Genomic DNA, 23,073 nt, shown 5'->3' on the forward strand with positions numbered 1-23,073 from the left:
GGCGGCGGCGATAGCCGCCGGCGCCGCTCCTAATGGCCACCGCACCCCCCACACAGCCGCTGACATGCGGCGGCAAATCACATGCGGTGGCGGCGATAGCCGCCGGCGCCGCTCCTAATAGGCACCACTCCCCCCACACGGCCGATGACATATGCGGCCACCATTCCAACCATCCCCCCACACCATTCCCCGCCCGCTGCCCGCGCCTGCTGACATCTAACTGCCGCCGCATCCCCCACACAGCTGCTGACATGCGGCGGCGCCGCTCTCCCTCACCCGCTCCTCCACACCGGCAGCCGTCCTCCTCAACGCATGCGCAGAGGCTCTGTCCATATCCATGTTGTGGATGGCAGGTTTCGTGTGTGTGTGTGTGGTGTGGTTGGCAGAGGGCGCTGCTGCGAGGCAACCGGTGATTCGCTGTCACGTCCCGTCAGTTAAGGGGTCCCTTAATTCCCCTCATCCAGCACGGGCTCTGCAGTGCTGCCCGCCGTGGAGTACGCTGCTCCGTGGTGGGACAGCTCCGCCTGGGGTAGTGGGAGGGGGGGAGGAGGAGGGGTGGGGGGCACAACACAGAGAGACATTCACACAACACAGAGAGACATTCACACAACACAGAGAGAGAGAGACACACACTGACTGACACACACACACACTGACTGACACACACATACACTGACTGACACACACACACACACACACACACACTGACTGACACACACACACTGACTGACACACTCACACATTGACTCACACTCACACACTGACTCACACTCACACACTGACTCACACTCATACACTCACACACTGACTGACACACGCGCACACACACACTGACTGACACACACGCACACACACACTGACTGACACACGCGCACACACACTGACTGACACACGTGCACACACACACACTGACTGACATGCGCACACACACACACTGACTGACACGTGCAGACACACACACTGACTGACACACGCGCACACACACACTGACTGACACACGCGCACACACACTGACTGACACACGCGCACACACGCTGACTGACACACGCGCACACACACTGACTGACACACATGCACACACTGACTGACACACATGCACACACTGACTGACACACATGCACACACTGACTGACACACATGCACACACTGACTGACGCACATGCACACACTGATTGACACACACGCACATACATACTCACTGACTGACACACATTCACACACTGAGTGACACACACGCACATACATACTCACTGACTGACACATACACTGACTGACACATGTGTGCCGAGCACGCTCGTTATAAGTCAATTTCTGCGACAAAAGTCAAAGAAGTTTCACTTACTATGCGCGTGCACAGCACACACAGCTTTTTTTTGTCTGCATCCCCCTGCCTGCTCTCCACCCCCCCGCCCCTTACTTTTTCCCGGTGTTTTCTGACGTACAACGTCATGTGACCCAGCGGAGTCATTTTCCGCCGCATTGCCATGGCGTCGCCAAAAGCCGCCGGAGACAAGGTAAGGGTCTTAGAGGTATTTAATGGAAATGGGGAAGTGCGCTGGGCCTCTGTAAATGCTGCATCCCCCTCCCCCCAGAAAATCTGTCACCACCCAGTTTGTGCACCCTTGGTCTACAAAATACAGCTGGAAGTCTAAGTGTGCTGCTACTAGGGAGTAAGGAGTACAACTACTTTTTTAAATAATTAGTGTATCAATATTTTATTTACAATTTACAAACTTAGGGGTAGATCTTCAGAACTCCTGTTATTTTTATGTAATAACGTGACGTTCACAAAATTGGGAACTGACATTATTTTTCTTATTATTAACAGTATCCTCAGAGCTAATGAGGTGCAAAAATAATGTCAGCTCGTCACTGATTTTCATGTCTCAGACACATTCTTCCATAAACTGCACATGCACATTGTACAAATTTTAAGGCACGTAACTAAGGCAAGGCTATTAACGGCTATTTTTTGCGTTACCAAAAGCTTATGCAAAAATTGCTATAATAGAGAAATTTATATATTTTTTCACTTATAACGTTTTTCACTTAGTTATATGGTATATAATGCAATGACTGTTTAAAGTACAAACTCTATGTAGCCAGACAATGTCCTTGTGGAGACGGAAAAAAGGGGAAACCTGCTGCCTTAACACGGCCCCTCTGCGGCCACAAGGACAGCAAGTCATGCGGCCCTGAAGAATTAATGCTGCAGGGTCGCATGCTTTTGAATGGGACCCAGCAGTGTTAATCCTTCACTTGAGTGGGCCATCTGCAGAGAGAGAAATACTAGTACTCACCTTTTAGATGAGCTGTGCAGCATTCTGCAGCCATCTCTGTATCTCTCCGGCTGGATCTGTGTCTCCGCTCGCTGAAGGTAAGGGCAGCCGCTGGGGGATACAAGAGAATTGTATTCCCTAGCATCGACGCGTCACGTTGTGTGGCTGTGAGCCAATGAGGAGGGGAGGCTTCGGGAGGAGGAGAGGCTTCGGGGAGCTGGGAGGGATAGCAGTCTGTGTTTGTGTTTGTCTATGTGTGTCTGAGTGCCTGTCTGTGTTTTGTGTGTGCCTGAGTGCCTATCTGTGTTTTGTGTGTGCCTGAGTGCCTATCTGTGTTTGTGTGTGTGTGTCTGAGTGCGTGAGTGCCTGCCTCTGTCTGTGTCTGTGTCTGTGTGTGTGTGTGTGAGAGTGCCTGCGTGTGTGTATGAGTGCCTGCGTGTGTGTATGAGTGTGTGTGTGTGTTGCTTGTCAGCTCCAGCACGAGCCCGTGGAGGAGGGGGGGGGAAGAGTAGCGGGTCCCTCCGGTCAAGCCACACCCCCCCTCCCGCTCATGCCTCCCACTCCCGCCCACCTCCCGCTCCCGCTCCCTGCAGACACCATATCACGGTCTGTGTATGTCAGCGCCCCACCTGTCTGCAGCGCGGGAGCGCTGACGGAGGGAGCGGGGCCTTAGCCTTAGCAGGGCTGTGTTTCGACTATAGAGTACAGCAGTGTAAGGTTTGTAAGGATTCCCCTTTTCAGTTGAAAGTAAATACCTACAGGGGTAGCCCAAATCATTTTCCACAGAGCTGAGGGAAAATGTTTTCTTGTGCTCCAAGGAAGGTGAAACCACAGGCAGCTACAGCAGTTCCATGTTGGTGAACGGGCAGCCGGCATCTACTTTCCCACCAGCCAGGTCTGTTCCCCCTGGCTATTCTTAGCTGCAGGGAAAATAAGACAGCTATATCTGTATTCTGCAGTGGGTAGCACCGTTCTGGTAATTATACAATAGAAGAGAGAAGTAAACAAAAAAGTTATTTGAAGGTTAATTTAATTTGTTAGTGATGTTTGATAATATTACAAAAATTAATCTCAATAAATAGCACTGAAGGGAGAACTCAGGGGGTTGAAAAATTATCATAATAATATTTGTCTATTACAGTTAGATCCTCTGTTGCTCTCCGATTGTTTTGCTGAAATCATGAAGGTATGTACAGTATCATTCACTTTTTTTTCAGTTACAAATCCCTAAGGCTGCAAACAGTTTTTAGAAGACTGTTCTAAATCTTAAACGCCCTTATCCTTCCAAATCTCATCACATACTGTATGCTCTCTTCCCCTACCATCTCCACACTTTCTCTTCTGGTCTCTAAAATGTGGCTAGCTATGACAGTGACTTTAAGTATAAGGCTTTCTATAAAAAAAATTAAAAAAAATGAAACACTCCTCATTATAAAACACATACAATAAAGCCTTTTTCTCCATCAAATTTATGTTTCAATATTAATATTACCTTATGATTTATCTGTTACTTTGCATGAATAACAACATGAGGTAGTCCAGAGTATAGAAAACAAGTTCTTTGTCCTTATATTTGATGGTGTTTATTTTTTGGGGATATTTCTAGTCTCTCTACAAAGGCAACATACAACATTTATTTTATTGAGGGCATGGCCTCTAGTTGTACAGTATGTGCTTTAAAACTAAGTTACAAAATGATTTAACTCTTACTCCTACAATTTTGTATTCAAATATTGATAAATAGAATCAGTCATTGGTTACTATTCACTGCCTGATACCAATATTGTTGGGTTTAAACAAAATACAACTTGATACTACAGTACAGTGGGCACTAAACTATATGCTGTCTACTTATAATTCAAATAACTTGAAATGAATTGGTACCACTCTGGATACAACACTTATTTTGACTCAAAAATCTTTTTTGCCCAGGAAAAATTCAAGTGGGTGTCACCGGTGTATACTGTATACTGTAGGGCCTTATTTACTAATCACTATTCTGCTACAATGCACCTTCTGGCATTGCGCCATTTGCCCATATAGTTACTAAGTTGTGCTATTCCAAAATTCCAGCACGAGAAGACACCTTAGGGGTTATTTACAAGGTCTCCTGGTTACAAAACTTGGACAAAGTCTGTGCAATAGTATGATGAAAGGAAAAACTCCCATTGCTTTCAATGGGATTCCTTTTCTTTGTTGAATCTGTTTTTTGTAATTGGTTTTGACCTACTTTTAAAGCTTGGAGACTTTAGAAAATAGTCCCCTGACTCCCCTTTACTGTCTATTCAGTTGAAGGAGGTCTTCTGACAGTAGAAGGTGTCTTATAGGATAGGATCACTTTGTTAATATGGCTCATCATTTTTAAAATTAAGTAGCTCAAATTGATTTAATCCATACAAAAAAACCTTACATTTCAAATGTGCATTATAATGCACAAGTACCTGAGCCATGTTTGTGATTTATTTACGGTAAAAATCCTTCTAGAACCATGCAAAATGTATATGGACATTATAAAGGAAAATGCACTCTGTGCAGTGAAATACTATACTGTAAGTGGCCTGAAATGGTTTAATCAGCAAGAAACAACGCAGCTACGTTACATACATTTCACATGCATGTAAAGTGTATTGATACTTTTGCTAACACAGTAAAATAAATAACCAGAATGTATTAAATGTAACTTCTGGAGTACTTTGATTTATTAATAAAAAGCTGGAAGTCAAATAAGAATCTAACAGCAGCATTGTTTCAAAATGTTACCTTTTTTCTAAATCATAAAATCAAAGATCTAACCTAGTGGTTCCCAACTTTTTTTTTCTCTTGGGGCATCTCTAATCACGGTGCTCACCCATACAACAGGAGAGTCAGTCACAGAAAAAACAGGACAGTGAGTGACAGAACACACAGAACAGAGATAGACAGCCAATCAGTGACAGAAGACAAAGGACAGATACAGAGACAGTCACAGAACACACACACACGTCACTGCCTATAATGCTTCCTCCTCTAATTGACTACAAACCCCCATGCTCCGGACACTCCTCCTGATTGGCTGTTGCTGGGTAATGCAGCTAATTAGGATGAAGGAAACTACCCAGCCCCCTAGCAACTGCTCTGGGAGAACAAGGAGCAGGTAATTGGAAATCCCTGTAAGTGCTCCGTCTACATACTGTATCCTTCTTACGAACCTTTTTTGTTTTTATGATCGGTCCAGTTTTTTAAGGCCTTTAACTTCTTTTAATCAATATTATCTCCTCGACCAACATTGTGTAAATTAATTATGCAAGTTATGGCTTGCTAATTTTGTACATGATGCATTTATACTTACTACCAATGTTAATAAAAAATATATACTGTATTACATACATTAGACTATAAAATAAACACTGGATTATTTTGAATACCAAATGAATGCTCAAAATACTCTTGCTACAATATCTGCTGCAGTATTTTTTTTAATCATTCGTGTTTATTTATTTTTCTAGAATAATGATGCTGCCCTACATGATGTCTTGGCACCATATGCATGCAGGCATAACGAAGTTGTAAGAAATGTTAAAATATGAATGTATTATTTTAATATAATTACCTTAACAAATATATAGAAGCACATACCGAATGAACAGTGTAGTACTTTTTGTAAAGTGGAACAAATAACAAACAAAATGTACTCACAAGATTATCCAGTTAGAAAACATCAACAATCATGTGGAGAATGCTCCAAACAATTTTAGTGGCTGCATCATCCACTTCTGGAATGAATAAACACTAGTTCCACTGGATACGCCCCCCAAGCTGTGTCCTACTTTTAACCTACAGTAGCATCCTTTTCCATGCTTGCCCGTTAATTGCTCTGGTGATGCTCATCCCGCCACGACCTCCACGAATGTGTGCACCCATTTCACGCAGTTAGCCGCACTCTATCAGGATATAGGGACTCTGCATGTAAACATACTTTAATTAACATCCCCATATTCTACTTAATTAGATATTGAAATCATTGTATTATAGTATATTTCAGGAGATTCATCCAAACTCTTATTTATTAAGGGAAAAGGATTGTAATAATTGTGCATATAATTACATTTAAAGGATCAGTTAAACAACATAATGAAGACATGGAATGAATAAAGAACACCATTTTTGCATTACGACTATATATTATCTCAATAGATCTTCATTATGCAGCTGTAAAATACAGTCCTGCAATGATATATAATCTCAAGTAAAACATGTATAAATAAATATTTTGGAAAGATTAGATTGCAAAAAAACAAAAATGGTTCTATTACACCCACATACTGTAGATAGTGAAAAAATGGGTCAGGCTGCCTTAGTCAGAGAGAGAGAGAGAGAGAGAGAGAGAGAGAGAGAGAGAGAGAGAGAGAGAGAGAGAGAGAGAGAGAGAGAGAGAGAGAGAGAGAGGGGGAGATGGGGAGAAGGACATAAAGGGGAGAGGGGGAGCAAGGGTGAGAGGGGGAAAAGAGATCCTCTTCCTCTTTTTTATAATCATACAATTTAAGCGCACGTATATTACTTTTTATATTTGATATATATGTATACACACACACATATATATATTTATCATGCCTGCATGTAATCCAGTATATCTTTCTTCACCTACCGTTCACACATGCTCTGTCACTAAGCCTATGATTTATATATCATACTTTTATTTTGGATGTTGCATCTAAAAAAAAAGAAAGGTTTCTAGGGGAAGAACAGGGAAACTGATTTTATTAGAATGAATCAGAGAAAAAAGGCAATCACTAAACTGTATCAAATCAATTAGGAAATGAAAATATTCTGAGAGAGTTTCTCTAATCTTGAACTGGATAATCTGACTTTATGAATATAAAATATAAACATGAATTCACATTTTTAACATCAAATAACCTGGAATTCGAGGACAATATTAGAGGTACTGTAGAGAAAATAAAATGTTATTTTTGCTCACCATTTTATAATATATGTGATTACATTATGTATTGAACAACAACAAAGGAGAAAAAGGACCCCTATGGTGAGAGCACTCAGCGGCTGGTGATACTGATAACTAATGAACCTGATGGAGACAATAGGTCGAATAGTAACATGTAATGATGAATAGCTTAAAATCAATTTTAATCAGAGAAATCCTCAAATAAAATATATTTAAGTGGATAACTTCTGTGTGAGGTAATCCTGAACAATTGGCGAAAAATAAAATGGAGATAGGGGTAGGGATAAATTGTCCTATTGAAATAATAGGTGCTCTCTGAACAGCTTCACTATCCATGGTAAGTAAACATATGTTCAGTGATAGGATAGAGTAAATAGGAAGTTATGTGTGTAAGTGATAATGCTGTAATCATGCCTTAAAACTTAGATTGCAGACCATAGATAGAGTCTTACATCAACACACACAGCAAAAGGAAGTATAAGTGACTCAGAAGTCAGACAGGATTGTCCAGACCATTCATACTGCACACATGATAACTGATTGTAAAACATCCTACAGCTGAAGGAAATCTCTAAATCCAGAGCTGCGAGTCAGACAAATTGGCAGGCTATTAGTGTCTGCCAAGGTGTCTAATGACAACGTCTTGTGCCCGGAGCCCTCTCTGGTGCTAATGATGCAAGATCAGTGACAAAGTCCCAGGCAGGGACGAAACGCATCAGAGTTAGCTCTGTAGCACTTTTTTAGTGTATATGCACTCAAATAAAACAACCTTTTATTCATTCATTTTGCGTGGAGATATCGTTTCCTTTTAACCCTGATAGTAGCAGTGCACCGCCTTCTGTTCTATTTTTGTTGGATTTCCCCGGCTTGGAGCACGCTATACGTCACTTCCGGTCCAGAGATCCTGACGTCATTGCTGGATGGTGGACGCCGAACGCCGAGCGCGGACCAGTGACCCGTCGTGTCAAGAAAGTGAGTGCCTTTGCTCCTCCATCTATCCCCCGTGTATACCTCCGCTGTGAGGTCATCTTGCTCAGATATAGCACCGGGATCAGTGAGGCAGTGGCGGAGGGTGGCGGCGAACTTAGCTGTTTAGGTTCCTTCTCAGGGGACGCGGCGGTTTTGCTGCCACACGGCCTCCGTACCACACTCCAGCCCCTACCCGTGTGACGCTATGGGACTTGAGCAAGTGGGGTGATCATTAACCCATTAATTACACTTATATCACAATGGGACTCTGAACGGAAGTGTACTTTATATATGTTCATGCAGTTTATTCATACTGGACGATTAGTATTGATAGCACACAATTGGTAGCATCAGTATTTCCTTGAAGCAATTCTGTGTTTTTCTTATCCACTTAACTATATTTTATTTGAGGATTTCTCCGATTAAAATTGATTTTAAGCTATTCATCATTACATGTTACTATTCGACCTATTGTCTCCATCAGGTTCATTAGTTATCAGTATCACCAGCCTCTGAGTGCTCTCACCATAGGGGTCCTTTTTCTCCTTTGTTGTTGTTCAGTCATTTCCCCTGATTGTTGCACCTGTGTCCTAGGCAGTAGCGAGGTTTCCCTCTTCCCGTTCCTCTTCCCTCCCCCTTACCCTGGTTATATACATTATGTATTGATAAGCCTCATGTTGTTTATAACAAAGTGATAAAATGTTAACATATATATATATTTTTGTACTTTAGGAGTCTGTTTTAAAAAACGTTAGACAGCTTATGGTAAGATTAATTTATTTTGTTTAATCCCCACATCTCTTTTTTCTTATCACATTTTGAAGCAGATTTCCCAGTTCGTTAGAATTGATGATTTCCTTTGCTTATATTTCAATAGTGTATAGATCACTTCTTACTATTTCACAATGGTATTGCTTACCTCAAACACACTTCTTAATTATTACGTTAATATCGAAGACTTTTTACAAGAATTATTGGTGGACTTTGGCCATGTCATAAACTTGTAAATGTACACACTGTATCTCCATAACTCTGCCTCCTTGTGCTTCCTCATGCGTACACAAATCACAACTACTGGACTGCAATTCTCTGCAGGATGATACAGCTCAAGCCCGTTATAACGCGATCCGTAAAACGCGACTCCGCTTATAACGCGATGCCAGTGTGGCTCCCGATTTTCATATATATGTATACTTTATAACACAAATATTGGTATATTAAATTCTTTATTGTACAATGCACACAATTGTACATTATTTCTGACGCGATCCGCTTATAACGCAATGTGACTATGGACCCCAAGTACAGCGTTATATAGGGGTTGAGCTGTATCTACAATAAAAAAAACAGCGCTTTAAAGCACCAGCAATTCAAGCTGCCGTTTAAAAAAAAAAAATCTCCATTCAAAATGTGCATCAATACAATCTGCACACTGACAAGTGATTAGCTAAATTGCCGATCAACCCGGTCTCCTGTGATCGATCAGCAAAAATTCGGCTCAGGGGTTCACTAAATCACTGTCAGTGCTGTAGAAGAGTACCCAAGATGCAAAGTTCTGTTTGGAAGATCATGTGACCAGGCAGGCACCAGATACAATTGGTGCACTATTAGAGAGAGGGAAAAAGGTGTGTGCCATAGCCTGTCTCAGAAGATGAAGGGGATGTGACTGTAAATGGTTGCTATAGAAACAAAAATGCTTGTTACATTAGAATACATTAAAAATGTCTAAAAATTGTTAAATAAATCTCAATCCAAAAAAAATAAGACAAAATTAGAACCAATAACCAAGTAATAAGTCCATAATTCATTTTGATAAGAGGAATATACTCCACCCGTTCAAAATCTCCTTCTCTCAATGGTCTCGAAGATGAGAGAGACAGAGTCTGAATTAGGACGGTGTCAAAGGCCCCCCTCCTCCCACCCCCTCTTTTAATGTACTGTAATTGATCTTATCCCATATCAGACTCGAATTTGAATTCTATGTATAATTTGATGTAATTTTATATTATAACATTTGAGGGGGGGGGGGAAGAGACTGAAGTTAAGTTAATGTTGCTCTTTTGTTTATTTTATGTTGTTCCTAAATTGTTACTATACAATGTTGAAAAGCCAATACAAATTATTTTAAAAAAAATGCTACAAGTATTTTCTGAAACACATGTAGTTTATTGCTTGAACTGCAGCTTTAATATTGGATTATGTGACATTGTATTTGTGATATTGATCACTATTTAATGATGAAGTACAACACATTTAAAATGTACATCTTATGTATGAGGTAGACAATGTGTAATCTCACATCACACAATGTATAAACACTACTTATTTTTTAATCAAATGACCTCTATGTTGGCAAAGGTCAATTAGAGGCATTAGGATTTTTTTGTAATGTGAAAGCAGGCCTCTATCACACAATTCCTTGTTTTCTTATTGTTTTATAGAAAAATACTGACTGCGATGTGGATGAACTTCTAGGACCCGGTAGCATATTTGTAAGAATATTTTAATAGCTAAGCTGCCTCCTTAAAACAAATAAACACTAAAGGAGCCACAGTATGTATCAGTTTTGCGACTTCAAAAGTGTGGCAAAAAATTTAACATGAGGTTCAGCACAGAAACAATCTGTTCTTTTAATGTGATTTTTTTGCCTTTGGTAGTCTTAGGCCTTGTCCAGGGTTATTATAAACGGCACCCCATAACTGGGCCTGTAACTCGGGAAGTTGGGGGTCCCCGGACCTGAAATCAACTTTGTTCAGCTCAGGAGACCCCCTGCTCACACACACTATGAATAAAAATAAAATGTAAGCAGCTTCATTACCTTAGCAGCTACCCGCTAAGGTAATGATTTTTTATTTGGAGGGGGGGGGGTTGATATTAGTGTGGGGGAGCAGGGGGTCTTCCGAGCTAAAAAAAGTTTATTTCAGCCTTGGAGACCCCTACTTCCCGAGATACAGCCCTGTTATGGGGTGCCGGTATCCCTCTGCATTGTTTTGATTCGATCCCACAGGATTTTAACATGGAGGGTGTACCGGCACCTCATAACGGGCCTGTAACTTGGGACGTAGGGGTTCCCCGGACCTGAAATCAACTTTGTTCAGCTCAGGAGACCCCCTGCTACAAAACCGTAATTTTAGAATTTTCATAAAACACCCGTGATCGCCTGTGAGAGGTGTGCAGTTAGACGGGACTGATTCAGACTCTTTTTCTGCGCGTCTATTACACAAAGGCAGACGCCGGTAGCATTCACACAGCAGGGGTCCCTGCTTTGGGAAGCCAATGCGTCGCGGTCATTTAAAAAATAATAACGCGCCAAAACCGGGGAGAATTAGGGGATTATATCGTTTCCCAATTCGTGATCCGTTCGATAACGGCCGCTGCATCAGTATTCTACAGTAGTCCATATTGTATCATTTGCACACTTTAGGATTATATACTGTAGAAAGTCTCTTGGCATCAAAACAAGTCAAAAGTAGTGCAAATTAAGTGCACTAGATTTATCAAAGGAATATTTTTTACTACTTCAGTGGGATTCCTTTTCTTTGATAAATATGGTGCTGATTTTTGCAATGGGTTTTCCATACTTTTACTGCTGCGATAGTTTAGTAATAGATCCCTCCATGTAAAATACATGTAAAGTAATTTTTTATTTGCTCTTAACATAACATGTAATATGCTACAGAAAGAGACAATATGCTCTTCACCTGTAAATGTTCTTTATTATTGCTGTACGTGAAGGGTTTTTTATTAGTCACTTTTTACTCACCACTACATGAATATGTACCTGGTTTGTAGCCACAACTAGCTTTACAATGCAAGGCCAGCAGCTTTGTTAGAGGTAATGAAGGGGTTAAAACGAAAGTACCTGGTTTGTTGGTGGTATACTTCCACAAGGGGGTGGGTGAAGGGGTAGTTGCCCAAGGGTAGGTGATTAGGCCTACCGGAGGAGGAGGGAGTTAACTCCTTCATTGCCATAGCAGTTACCACTCTTCCCACTATCCTCTCGATAGGCCTAATCACCCACCCCGGGGCAACTACCCCCACCAATGGACAAATGCATAGTAGACAAATATGAATTTTGCACATTCAAATACAGTATACAGTACAGTAAATACAAATTAAATTAATAAATGTTTTACTTACCCCTGCCAGGAGGAAGTCATCCTCTTCATCCTCCTCTTCACCAGCATGGAGTTGGGTGATGCCCAACCATTAAAACACCAGTAACCACTTAATTACCTTAGCGGCTGCTAAGGTAATTAAGGGTTACTGGTATTTTAATGGGGTGGGTGAAGGGTGTACTGTAGTTGCCCCGGGGAGGATTTTTAGGCCAATTCCATGTTGGTAAAGAAGAGGAGGACGCCTTCATCAAGGCAGGGGTAAATAAAACGTTTATTATTTTAATTTGTATTTTACTGTACTGTATACTGTATTTGAATGGGCAAAGTGCTAGTAGCCATATTTGCCCATTCCTTTGTTGTGGGGGGGTTGGTGAGGGCCCCAGCATGGGGTGCCGGTATCTCTGCATGTTTAATTCTCCCACGTCACGTGATATTTACACTTGCCGGAGATACCGGTACCCTATACTGGGGCCTGTATCTTTAGAAGCAGGGCCCAGGGCTGAAATTAATATGGCTGATACCACCTGCTTCAATACTATGTTATTAAAATAAAATCAGCATGGTCGCCTGTTAGAGGTGCCCAGAGAGATTCTGTCTATTCACACTGTGAATCTCTTCCAGACAGATGTAGCCTGGTAGGATTAACACAGCGGGGGTCCCATTCAGAAGCAGGGACCCTTGCAGTATTAATCCTCATGAGAAATTAGCCCATTAACATTGCTGTAATGATTCGGCCCATATCTTGATGCAGGAATAAATGTGACCGTTAATAATGTAATACCACATTGCGTTAACATTTCTATCACAGGTTAATGTTATTTCGATCAGAGACTTCTGTAATAATAGAGATTACAGAAGCCTCTGATCGAAATAACATTAACCTGTTTGATACCGATGGTTACCAAGGTATATTATTATCATTAACCAAGGGGTTAAAGCATTAAAAAATTACACTATCTAACCCTTTTGGCTAGTTTAGTGCAACATTGTCTTGTTGAAAATCCATGACTAGTTGACCCGTGGGCTACAAAGGGTTTAATATTTACGGTAATGTGTTTAAATTTATAATTGTATAATCTATTTCAGGTAGGCTTAGATTATCTTGCCGTAGATATAAAGGCCACTATATTGGCCTTTATGTACATACTGTAGGAAAGATAGGGCTAACTCCAGAGTGGGTGATAAAATATGTGCAGTCTTTTTGGCAGTCAATTCTTTGAGTCAGGAAGGAATTAATGTTTCCCCTTATGAGATATCATTGAATGATATGACTCTGGGGTTTTTTGTTTGCCTTCCTCTGGATCAATACGTATAGATATAGGATAAAGTATCTGTTGTCTAAATTTAGCATAGGTTGAACTTGATGGACCTACGTCTTTTTTCAACCTCATCTACTACTTACTGGGGATCTGGGAGGGTGGGGGGAATCTACGCTTTCCTAGGCACAACCGCTACGTTCGATTTGTAGAACTTGCAAAAGATAGGAATTTTCTCTGCGAGGCAGACTTTCCTAGCTTCAAAAATGAAGGCGGTTGCTCTGTTATTTGCATCAGAGCAACTTTGAAAAGCCCACTTTAGCTTCATCGACACAAGTCACTGGATGGTCTGGTTCTCTGCCTCGGCCATCTTCTTAAATACCCTCCGCTAAGCTATCCTTAGCTTGGAGGAAGGAGGAGCGACCAATCAGAGCATGGGAATCCTATCCCACTAGCCAATAGAAACAGGAGCTAATTTCTTGGCTAATGTCAGAGGGGGCGTGCCAAGCCGGCGCGGGATGCCCATGGGCGGGACATATGAATTGACCAATGGAGAACGTGCCGACATTCTGCCACTTCCCCCAGTCAACCCATTGCCACCTACTGGGGAGGCTCCACTGAGTCTGGCAGACATGAGAATCCTCCCTGCAGGGGGTCTCTGTTCTCCAGACTCAGTACTCTGCCCTGTCCCGTCCGCATAGCACCCCGACACCTCTCAACATCCCGTCTCCTCTTTGAACTACGGACTTTATGCAGACTTGCAGGCACCTTAAGCAGATGCCCTGGCTGACTGCAAAGAGCCTTATAATAAAGTGCAAAACATATAAAACATATTTTAATACATGAGGGATCTTGGGGAGACTCATGACTGTAAGGGGCATAGGACTGAGATATTGGGGCTCGAAAACCAGGAGTCTGGGGAACACTGAACAGCCCCTGTGTAATTCCACCCACATACCGGCAAATCATGTCTGCTCGCCAGGTAGAATTAAGGTACTACCAGTAGCTCCAGTCCCCAAACTCCTGCAAACAAATAATTGTATTCTTACCCAAATATCCCACCAAAAAATTACAATCATAAGGTTTCATGAGTCTGGGACAAAGAGAATATGGAAAGTGGAAAAGCAGGGGTCAATTTAACTTTGCATGTTATGATACCTGGCCCCTGGCTTATAATGCTGGGTCTCTGCCAGGGACCTCACAGTTTCAGGGGTTATCAGCGGGCTTAATCTTTATTATATTGGTTGGTCACCCCCATCCCGTCACAAAATTATATTAAGTATCTCTCTATGCTTCTCACATCATATAAAGTTGACCAGATGCAGCCCTGAAGCAATGTTGTCATACTGAATGTATATTACCCTTAACGTAGTCGCCTACCCAGTGTTGTAACCAACACCACAGGTTATAAAAACAAAAAGCTGTGCATTGGGACACGTGCGTACATTGGAAGATAACCGATTGTATTTTACACCATAATAATTAGGGATACATATAAACAGGTTAATCCTAAAGGTGAGAAGAATTCCAGATACAGGGGAAGAGGAAGGGTAGGGTATCTGTTAGAACTACAGCAAAAAGGAGCAGGGGAAAAAATAACACGCAGAGAAAATGCAGTGGTGATCAATGTGCAGTTTTTCAATCAGCAGAATTGGGAAACCAACTCCTTGATAAAGCACTCATGTGCGAAACGAGTAGGAGGGTCCTTACCCCTTGTTTGTCAATTTGATTGGGCAATAAATCCTCATTTACTTTTTATCCACCTGTATTCCTTATTTTTGGCAGTGCGCTGCTGTGTGCTATTTGCACATTTTTTTTCTGAATTGGGAAACCAATACTGGAAAGCCTACTCTCCCAAGTGACAAATATATTCTTTCACTTTCCAGTTATTGGAAAGAATGTTTTTTAGGGATCATTCCAAAGAATCTTTAGGTGACAGCCACTTAATTTCAAGTTAACATTTGCACACTGTCAGTTTACTGTATATTGTTTACTTTGAAATATCACTATATATAACAATAACACAATTTATTTCAGGAGACTCTTGGTGGCAAGGTTGGAAAGGTTGTTGCTGAGAAACTGATTAACGGCCTGGTGGTAAACAGGGTTTTTTCCCCATCTCTTTGTTGTTACTAAATGTTTACTATTCAGGTTAAAAATGGGTTACCTCCGTCTGCATAATCTAGCTTTCCGTAGAACAATATAAACTAGGGTTTACTTCTGGGTTACATAAGTACTATATATTAGGGTTTAAGTGAGAGAAACTGAAAAAATGTTGTGTTAGAAAATTATGATTTATTATTCCCATATACGATCTCACTCACCGAGAATGCATTCCATAGTTTTAATTGTCTATTAGTTAATCTAACTGCATCAAAAGTAAACTGTTTACCACTCCTGATTTACTAGTCTGTTTCTCTCAATGTTTCTGTGTTGTAATGTATAAATGTGGCAGACGTTATTGCACCTGTTAATGCAATCTGATGCATTAATGCTAACATTGATCATAAGAAATACTGCATCTTTAAAGCACACAATATTTTCCACATTATTTCTTTCATAAACAAGTGTTACTTGGGTGGGGTAATAATGCCCGCTACATCTGTAGACACCTTCTGTATTTTAAATGTGCTTAATGAAAAGAATGTAAGGTAGTGACCAATCAAGTAGAAACAATCACAGAAAAGCATTGGTTGCAATTTAAGCATTTATTTCTGTTTTTTTTTAAATATTTTATCATGCTGTATTATGTAACCTGTTTTTTTTTGTTGCAGGACACATGGTTCTTTTCAGAAATATTTCTATGTGTACATACAGAGGTAAGTCAATTCTGCCTCTGCGCTTCAAATAAACTATATACTATATATTTTTGAAGGCCAAGTCAAAAACACAACAGAAAGAACTCAGAACTAGGAAATAACTGTAACCCTGTCCCCCCCTCCACCCCCCAATCTCACATAGGGCCTCTCATGGGGAAACCTGCACTGGTTACTTATGGTAGTGTGGTGCAGACCTGCTGGTAACAGGGGCCCTGAGTCTCCCGCATGGGGTTATAGGGGATGGTCAGGACAGACTTCTGGGGTCTTGCCCGAATGGTACTCACGGTGACAGGGCCTCCATGTCTTGCAGCCCCCCCATGCTCCAAACCCTCATCAAGTAACATATTCTTTCCTCTGTCTGGAAATCTGAATGGCTACTTTTAGAGCTTAAATAATCAATCAGTTTCTCGGAGCCAGGTCTCTCTCTGTTCTTCTATTTCTAACATAATGGGTTCTGGTACCTAGGGATACTCAAACCAGTGAGACAGACGGTACCTTGCTGTTACGCCGGTGCTGCCCGCAGACCAGACCCGTCCCCTGTGCTGAAGGGGGAAGTAGGAATACACGCACCCGCAGCAAAGGGAGCATGTCCGGAGTGTGGTGTTAAGCATTGCCAGGCCAGATGTAAGTAACGTAGACAATACTTGCCGGTACCAGGTATAGGAGTAGAATAGTGATTGCCTTGCCGAGGTCAGGGAGCAGAGAGATGAGGAAGGTTGAAGTCCAAGCCGTGATCGTGAGATGCCAGAGTATACGTAGTCAAAGGAGAGCCGAAGTCGGGAGCCAAAGGGGGTAGTCGTACGAGCGTGTCAGAACCTGTAGAAACACTGAGAGTACACCAAACAACTTCCATACAGAGAGCGATGAGTGAAGGCTCAGAGATGCTAGATAAGGCTGGGCTGACCAATCAGGGATGGGGGCGGGTCATGAAGACCGCAGGGAGCCACTCTGATTGGTGTGGCTGATACAACCCAGGTGAGCACTGGTTGTACTCTGATTACACCCGTGTAACCCCGTACGGGGGCATAGCTCACAGCAGGAGTGAAAGTAGAAGAGTGGATGCTGGGCGTGCGCTCTGTAAGCTGCGTGTGCACACGACCAGTGTTGGAGGAGGACACGTGTGCGCGCGGGACGGAGGACCCGCGTCTGCCACTGAGAAGGAGGAGGAGCGGTGGGACCACCATGGGGAGGGACCCTGCGGCGACGGAGGAGCTGACGGCCTGTGGAGGCAGGATAAGTGGAGGTTGCGCTGCGTGCCCTGAGCCTCCTTGAGGGTAGTCTGTGTGTTGTGCGGACGGCGCTGAGAAATCAGATTCCTAACAGTACCCCCCTCTTCAGGAACAGCCTCTGTAGGTCCTCAAAAGGCTTCTCCAGAAACCTCCTTCTGAAGGCTCTAAAAAAAGCCGGAGCGTGAATGTCCTTTAAAGGAACCCAAGACCTCTCCTCGGGTCCAAAACCTTTCCATTTCAACAGGAACTGGAGTTGACCCCTGACACGCGGGAATTCAATAGAGATTGAACCTCATACTCTTCGTTATTTTGGATGGTAACTGTATCCGGCTTGCGAGTCTGGTCCGGGAAGAAGTGACTGGTGATGAAAGGTTTTAAGAGAGAAACATGAAAAACATTGGGGATCTTCATACTGTGTGGTAGCTGGAGGCGAAATGCCCAGTATTAATCTGTTCTAAAATAGGAAAAGGACCCAGGAATTTAGGTGCCAATTTTGGGGATGGTACCTTTAAGTGGATATTTTTAGTGGAGAGCCATATCAAATCCCCTGGCCTGTACATGGGCGCAGGACGACGGCGGTGATCGGCCTGAAGTTTAGATCTGCGGGAGTAGTCGAGAAAGGTAGTCTGAATCCTGGACCATGCTTCTTGGAGAGAAGAAATGCGTTCGTCTACGGCCGGTACCCCAGAAGGAATGTTGGAGATGGGCAAACAGGGAGGGTGAAACCCATAATTTAATTTTAAAAAAAGGACGACTCACGGGTGGCTTCATTCTTGGCAGAATTAACAGCATACTCTGCCCAAGGAAGGAGTTGAGTCCAATCATCCTGGGAATCAGAAATAAAGCATCTTAGGTACTTTTCCAGGGACTGGTTGATTCTCTCCGTCTGTCCATTGGACTGTGGATGATAAGCAGAGGAGAAGGAGGAAGAGATGCCAATCTCTTGGTGAAAGTTCTCCAAAACTTGGACACAAACTGGGACCCTCTGTCAGAAACAATTGAGGAAGGAATCCCATGAATCTGAAAAATGTGATCCGGAAAGATATCAGCAAAGGCGGGAGTGGTGGGTAGTCCTTTCAGTGGAATAAAATGGGCCATCTTAGAGAATCTATCCACGACCACCAAGATTGTGTTCATTCCTCGGGATTTGGGCAACTCCGCGATGAAATCCATCGGAATATGGGACCAGGGACGGTTGGGGACTGGTAGAGGTAACAGAAAACCTTGGGGATTTTGACGGGGTGTCTTGTTCTGTGCTTGTAGGGCAAGCGCGGGTAAATTCTAAAATATTTTGGGACATTTTAGGCCACCAAAAATTCCAACGAATAAGGTCAACAGTCTTTTTAAAACCTGGATGACCTGTGGATTTAGAAGAGTGGCCCCAACTCACGACTTCAGGAACAAATTTGGGGGGTACGAAGAGTTTGTTGTCAGGAACCGCCAAGTGCTTAGGAATGCGTCTCTGAGAATACATAATCTTATCACGGTTCTTGATGGTAGATGTGGCGAGAATCTTCTCTCGTGGAAGGATGGTCTCCAAAGACTCCTCTGGTCTCTCCTCAGGGGAATTTTGTCTGGAAAGTGCGTCCGCCTTTACGTTTTTTGTCCCGGGAATATAAGAAAGGTGAAAATCGAATCTGGAAAAAAAAAAAAGAGACCAACGAGCCTGTCGTGGACCAAGGCGTCGGGCGTTCTCGATGTAGAGAAGGTTTTTGTGATCCGTGAGGATAGTAAACGGCTCTTTTGACCCCTCCAAGAGATGTCTCCACTCTTGGAGAGCCATCTTCATGGCTAGGAGCTCCCTGTTATCCACATCGTAATTCCTCTCAGGAGATGAGAACTTCTTGGAGAAGTATGCAAAGGGGTGTAACTTGTCTTGGGGCGTACGTCTCTGAGACAGAACTGCCCCTGCACCGCAATCGGAGGCGTCGACTTCCAACACGAAGGGAAGATCGATGTTAGGATCATGGAGGATAGGAGCAGATACAAAAGCTTCCTTGAGTACCTTGAAGGCGGGCAGAGCCTCGGGTGACCAAGCAGCTGGATTGGCCCCTTTCTTCGTAAGAGCTGTGAGGGGTGCCACAATGGTAGAAAAATTAAATATAAACTTACGATAGTAATTCGCGAATCCCAAAAAGCGTTGTATGGCCTTGAGGGTATTGGGTCTTGGCCATTCAGTCACTGCCTGAAGTTTACCAGAATCCATCATGAAACCCTCGTCTGAAATTATGTAACCCAGGAATCGAGTAGAGGTCTGATGAAAGGTGCACTTCTCAAGGTTGGCGTACAGATGGTGTTCACGGAGACGAGAGAGAACGTAGGAAGTGTGGCAAATATGATCCTGGATATCTTTGGAAAAAATCAGTATGTCATCCAAGTAAACTATTACAAAAATGTTGAGTACCTTACGAAAAACGTCGTTAATGAAGTCCTGGAAGACTGCTGGAGCATTACATAGGCCGAAGGGCATTACAAAGTACTTGTAGTGGCCGCTACGTGTGTTGAAAGCTGTCTTCCATTCGTCCCCCTGTCTGATGCGCACCAGATTATAGGCCTCACGTAGATCCAACTTGGAAAAGATCTTAGCCCCTTGTAATTTATCGAACAGTTCGGTAATATGGGGAAGGGAGTAACCATTCTTAATGGTGATGCAGTTCAAACCCCTGTAATCAATGCAAGGTCTTAACGAGCCATCTTTCTTTTTCACGAAGAAAAAGCCAGCCTCTGCTGAGGTGTTGGAAGGGCGAATGAAACCTTTCTTGAGGTTCTCCTTGATATATTCATCCATGGCCTGTGACTCTGTAATGACAAGGGGTAGGTCTTGGACTTGGGCAAGCAGTAACCTGGAACAAGATCGCTCAGGCAATCGTAGGTCCTGTGAGGCGGCAAAAGATCTGACTGGACCTTATTGAAAACGTCCCGGAATTGATGGAAGACAGGGGGAAGGGTAATCTCAGGGACGGAGGTATTGGCCAAGAGTTGGAAAGCCTCGCCTGACCTCAGATTCCAAGTGATGGGGAAGAGGAAGTCCAGTCAATATGCGGATTGTTAAGCTATAACCAGGGAAGGCCATGGGTTATGGGTGTTCCAGGAGCATGGATGGCATCGGGGACTAAGGTCTCCTTGTGAGGGTGTGAGGTCAGAAGGAGAGGAATTGTCTCTAAGGAGATGTATGCCGGGGTAAGAGGAAGTCCATCTATACCGACCAGTGCAATGGGACTTTTCTTTCTCACGAGCGGTATGTGGTTTTGCCTGGCGAATTCTTGATCCACAAAGTTTCCTCCTGCTCCAGAGTCAATGAACGCTGCGGTCGAGGTCTGAAATTTATCGCCTGTAAGAGAGACGGGTATGGTGAGGTTCTTAGGGAGTTCTCCCTTATGGAGGGGACGAGGAGACATGACACCCAGAGAGAGCCCCTTCGTACTCACTGGGTGTTCCCATTTCCCGGCCGCAGGTGGCATTCCCGGATCAGGTGTTCAGTGAATCCGCAGTAGAAACACAATCCCTCGGCATAGCGGAATTGCCGTAAAGGTGTGCGGATGCGTTGTACCCTCAATTGCATCGGCTCTGGTGTCTCCAGGGCAGGATGAAGAGGAGTGATAGCACTAGTAACCGCAGAGGTACTGCCAGAAGTACTGAGGAAGGGAGGTTGAAAATTATGAAAGCGAGTGCGCTGATGCTAGGAGCGGCGTACCTGGATACGTTGATCAACTTGGACTGCTAGTTCGAGGAGAACCTCCAATTGATCTGGCCTGGGTTGACGAGCGAGTACATCCTTGATGGGATCTGCCAGAATACAGAGACGAAAACCTCCTGCCCCCAGTTAGTCTCAGCTGCGAGGGTCTGGGACTCCACGACATACTGTGTCACCATTCGTTGCCCTTGGGTAATCTGTAGGAGAGAAACAGATGCCATCTCCAGGCGTGCGGGAGAATCGAACACTTGCAGGAATTCAGCATTAAAGGCCGGGTAATCCTGGGTAAGGTCAGAACGTCGATCCCAGCCCGGGGAAGCCCAATCCAGGGCGCTGCCCGTTAGGAGATTATAAATGTAGGCTACCTTCTTATGTCCAGTATCGAAGAGATGGCGAGCCATTTCAAACTGCACCTCACACTGATTGAGGAAACCCCTACATTCTTGCGGTTCGCCTGCGTAAGGCTTGGTGGCGGAATTTTTTTTCATCAGAGCTGCTAGCTGCGCTTGCGGGCTGGAGATTAACAGCAGGAGAGGAAGTGGCTGGTACTCGGGCCGAGAGTACGGCGACCTGACGTGTACACTGGCGACACACTTTATTCGAGCTCGGCTAGTCCCACGAATTCGGGTATACCCGGGTGTATTGAGGTTTGTGACTGTTTTCTGCCCGAGTGCATTGAGGTATTTTTCAGTCAGGGATTGAAGCATTTTATTCCCGCTGGCTGCAATACTGCACAGTATATATATATACTGCATTACAATTCATGAATTTATGCCATCTGGTAGACACGCTAAGCATTGCAGCCTATTAAATCCTAATCATTATCATTTAACAGATCAGCCGCCCGTCAGCCAGGCTGGGAAGGCAAACGCAACGGGGCTTGTCAGAGGTGAGGAGCGGTGCATTCCAGGTATCTGCCAGGTACATACTGGGCATTTGCTCGAATAAAGTGTGTCGGTGCAGTAAGTGCCACAATTTGATCCGCCATGGCCTGGTTTTGCTGAAGCAGATCAGAGAGAAACTGCCTTACTTCAGTCTGGTCTGCGTCTTGTGGGCTTGACATAATATTACGCCGGTGCTGCCCGCAGACCAGACCTGTCCCCTGTGCTGAAGGGGGGAGTAGGAATACACGCACCCACAGCAAAGGGAGCATGTCTTGAGTGTGGTGTTAAGCGTTGCAAGGCCAGATGTAATTAACGTAGGCAATACTTGCCGGTACCGGGAATAGGAGTAGAATAGTGATTGCCTTGCCGAGGTCAGGGAGCAGAGAGATGAGGAAGGTTGAAGTCCAAGCCGTGATTGTGGGATGCCAGAATATACGTAGTCCAAGGAGAGCCAAAGTTGGGAGTAAAAGGGGGTAATCTTATGAGCCGTGTCAGAACCTGTAGAAACACTGAGAGTACACCAAACAACTTCCATACAGAGACTATGTCGAGCGATGAGTGAGGGCTCAGAGATGCTAGATAAGGCTGGGCTGACCAATCAGGGATGGGGGCGGGTAAGGAGGACTGCAGGGAGCCTCTCTGGATTGTCGTGGCTGATACAACCCAGGTGAACACTGGTAGTACTCTGATTACATCCGTGCGGTGTATGGGGGCGGAGCCTCACAGCAGGAGTGGAAGTAGAAGAGTGGATGCTGGGCGTGCACTCTGTAAGCTGCGTGTACACGCGACCATCGTTGGAGGAGGACACACGTGTGTGTGCGGGACGGAGGATCCGCGCCTGCCACAGAGAAGGAGGAGGAGCGGTGGGACCGCCGAGGGGATG

General features: G+C 43.8%; 1 protein-coding gene and 1 long non-coding RNA gene across 3 annotated transcripts in view; one reads left to right on the forward strand and one right to left on the reverse strand.

The window, feature by feature from the left end:
- LOC142495422 (uncharacterized) overlaps positions 1–23,073 on the forward strand; it is a 74,800-nt gene that overhangs the window by 41,175 nt on the left and 10,552 nt on the right. For both annotated transcript variants that reach the window (XM_075600911.1, XM_075600910.1), the window contains 6 exons: positions 3,421–3,465; positions 5,765–5,824; positions 8,923–8,955; positions 10,632–10,682; positions 15,602–15,661; positions 16,339–16,383. In XM_075600911.1, the coding sequence (XP_075457026.1) occupies positions 3,421–3,465; positions 5,765–5,824; positions 8,923–8,955; positions 10,632–10,682; positions 15,602–15,661; positions 16,339–16,383 (294 nt within the window). The remainder of the gene's footprint in view (positions 1–3,420; positions 3,466–5,764; positions 5,825–8,922; positions 8,956–10,631; positions 10,683–15,601; positions 15,662–16,338; positions 16,384–23,073) is intronic.
- Positions 1–23,073, reverse strand: part of LOC142495423 (uncharacterized) — a 50,528-nt gene that overhangs the window by 3,467 nt on the left and 23,988 nt on the right. Inside the window, exons 3-4 of the long non-coding RNA XR_012801734.1 lie at positions 3,039–3,199; positions 2,301–2,390 (exon numbers count right to left, since the gene is read on the reverse strand). This is a non-coding gene — a long non-coding RNA (uncharacterized LOC142495423). The remainder of the gene's footprint in view (positions 1–2,300; positions 2,391–3,038; positions 3,200–23,073) is intronic.

The sequence above is a fragment of the Ascaphus truei genome, chromosome 5 (assembly GCF_040206685.1).
Source record: "Ascaphus truei isolate aAscTru1 chromosome 5, aAscTru1.hap1, whole genome shotgun sequence".
NCBI lineage: Eukaryota > Metazoa > Chordata > Amphibia > Anura > Ascaphidae > Ascaphus > Ascaphus truei.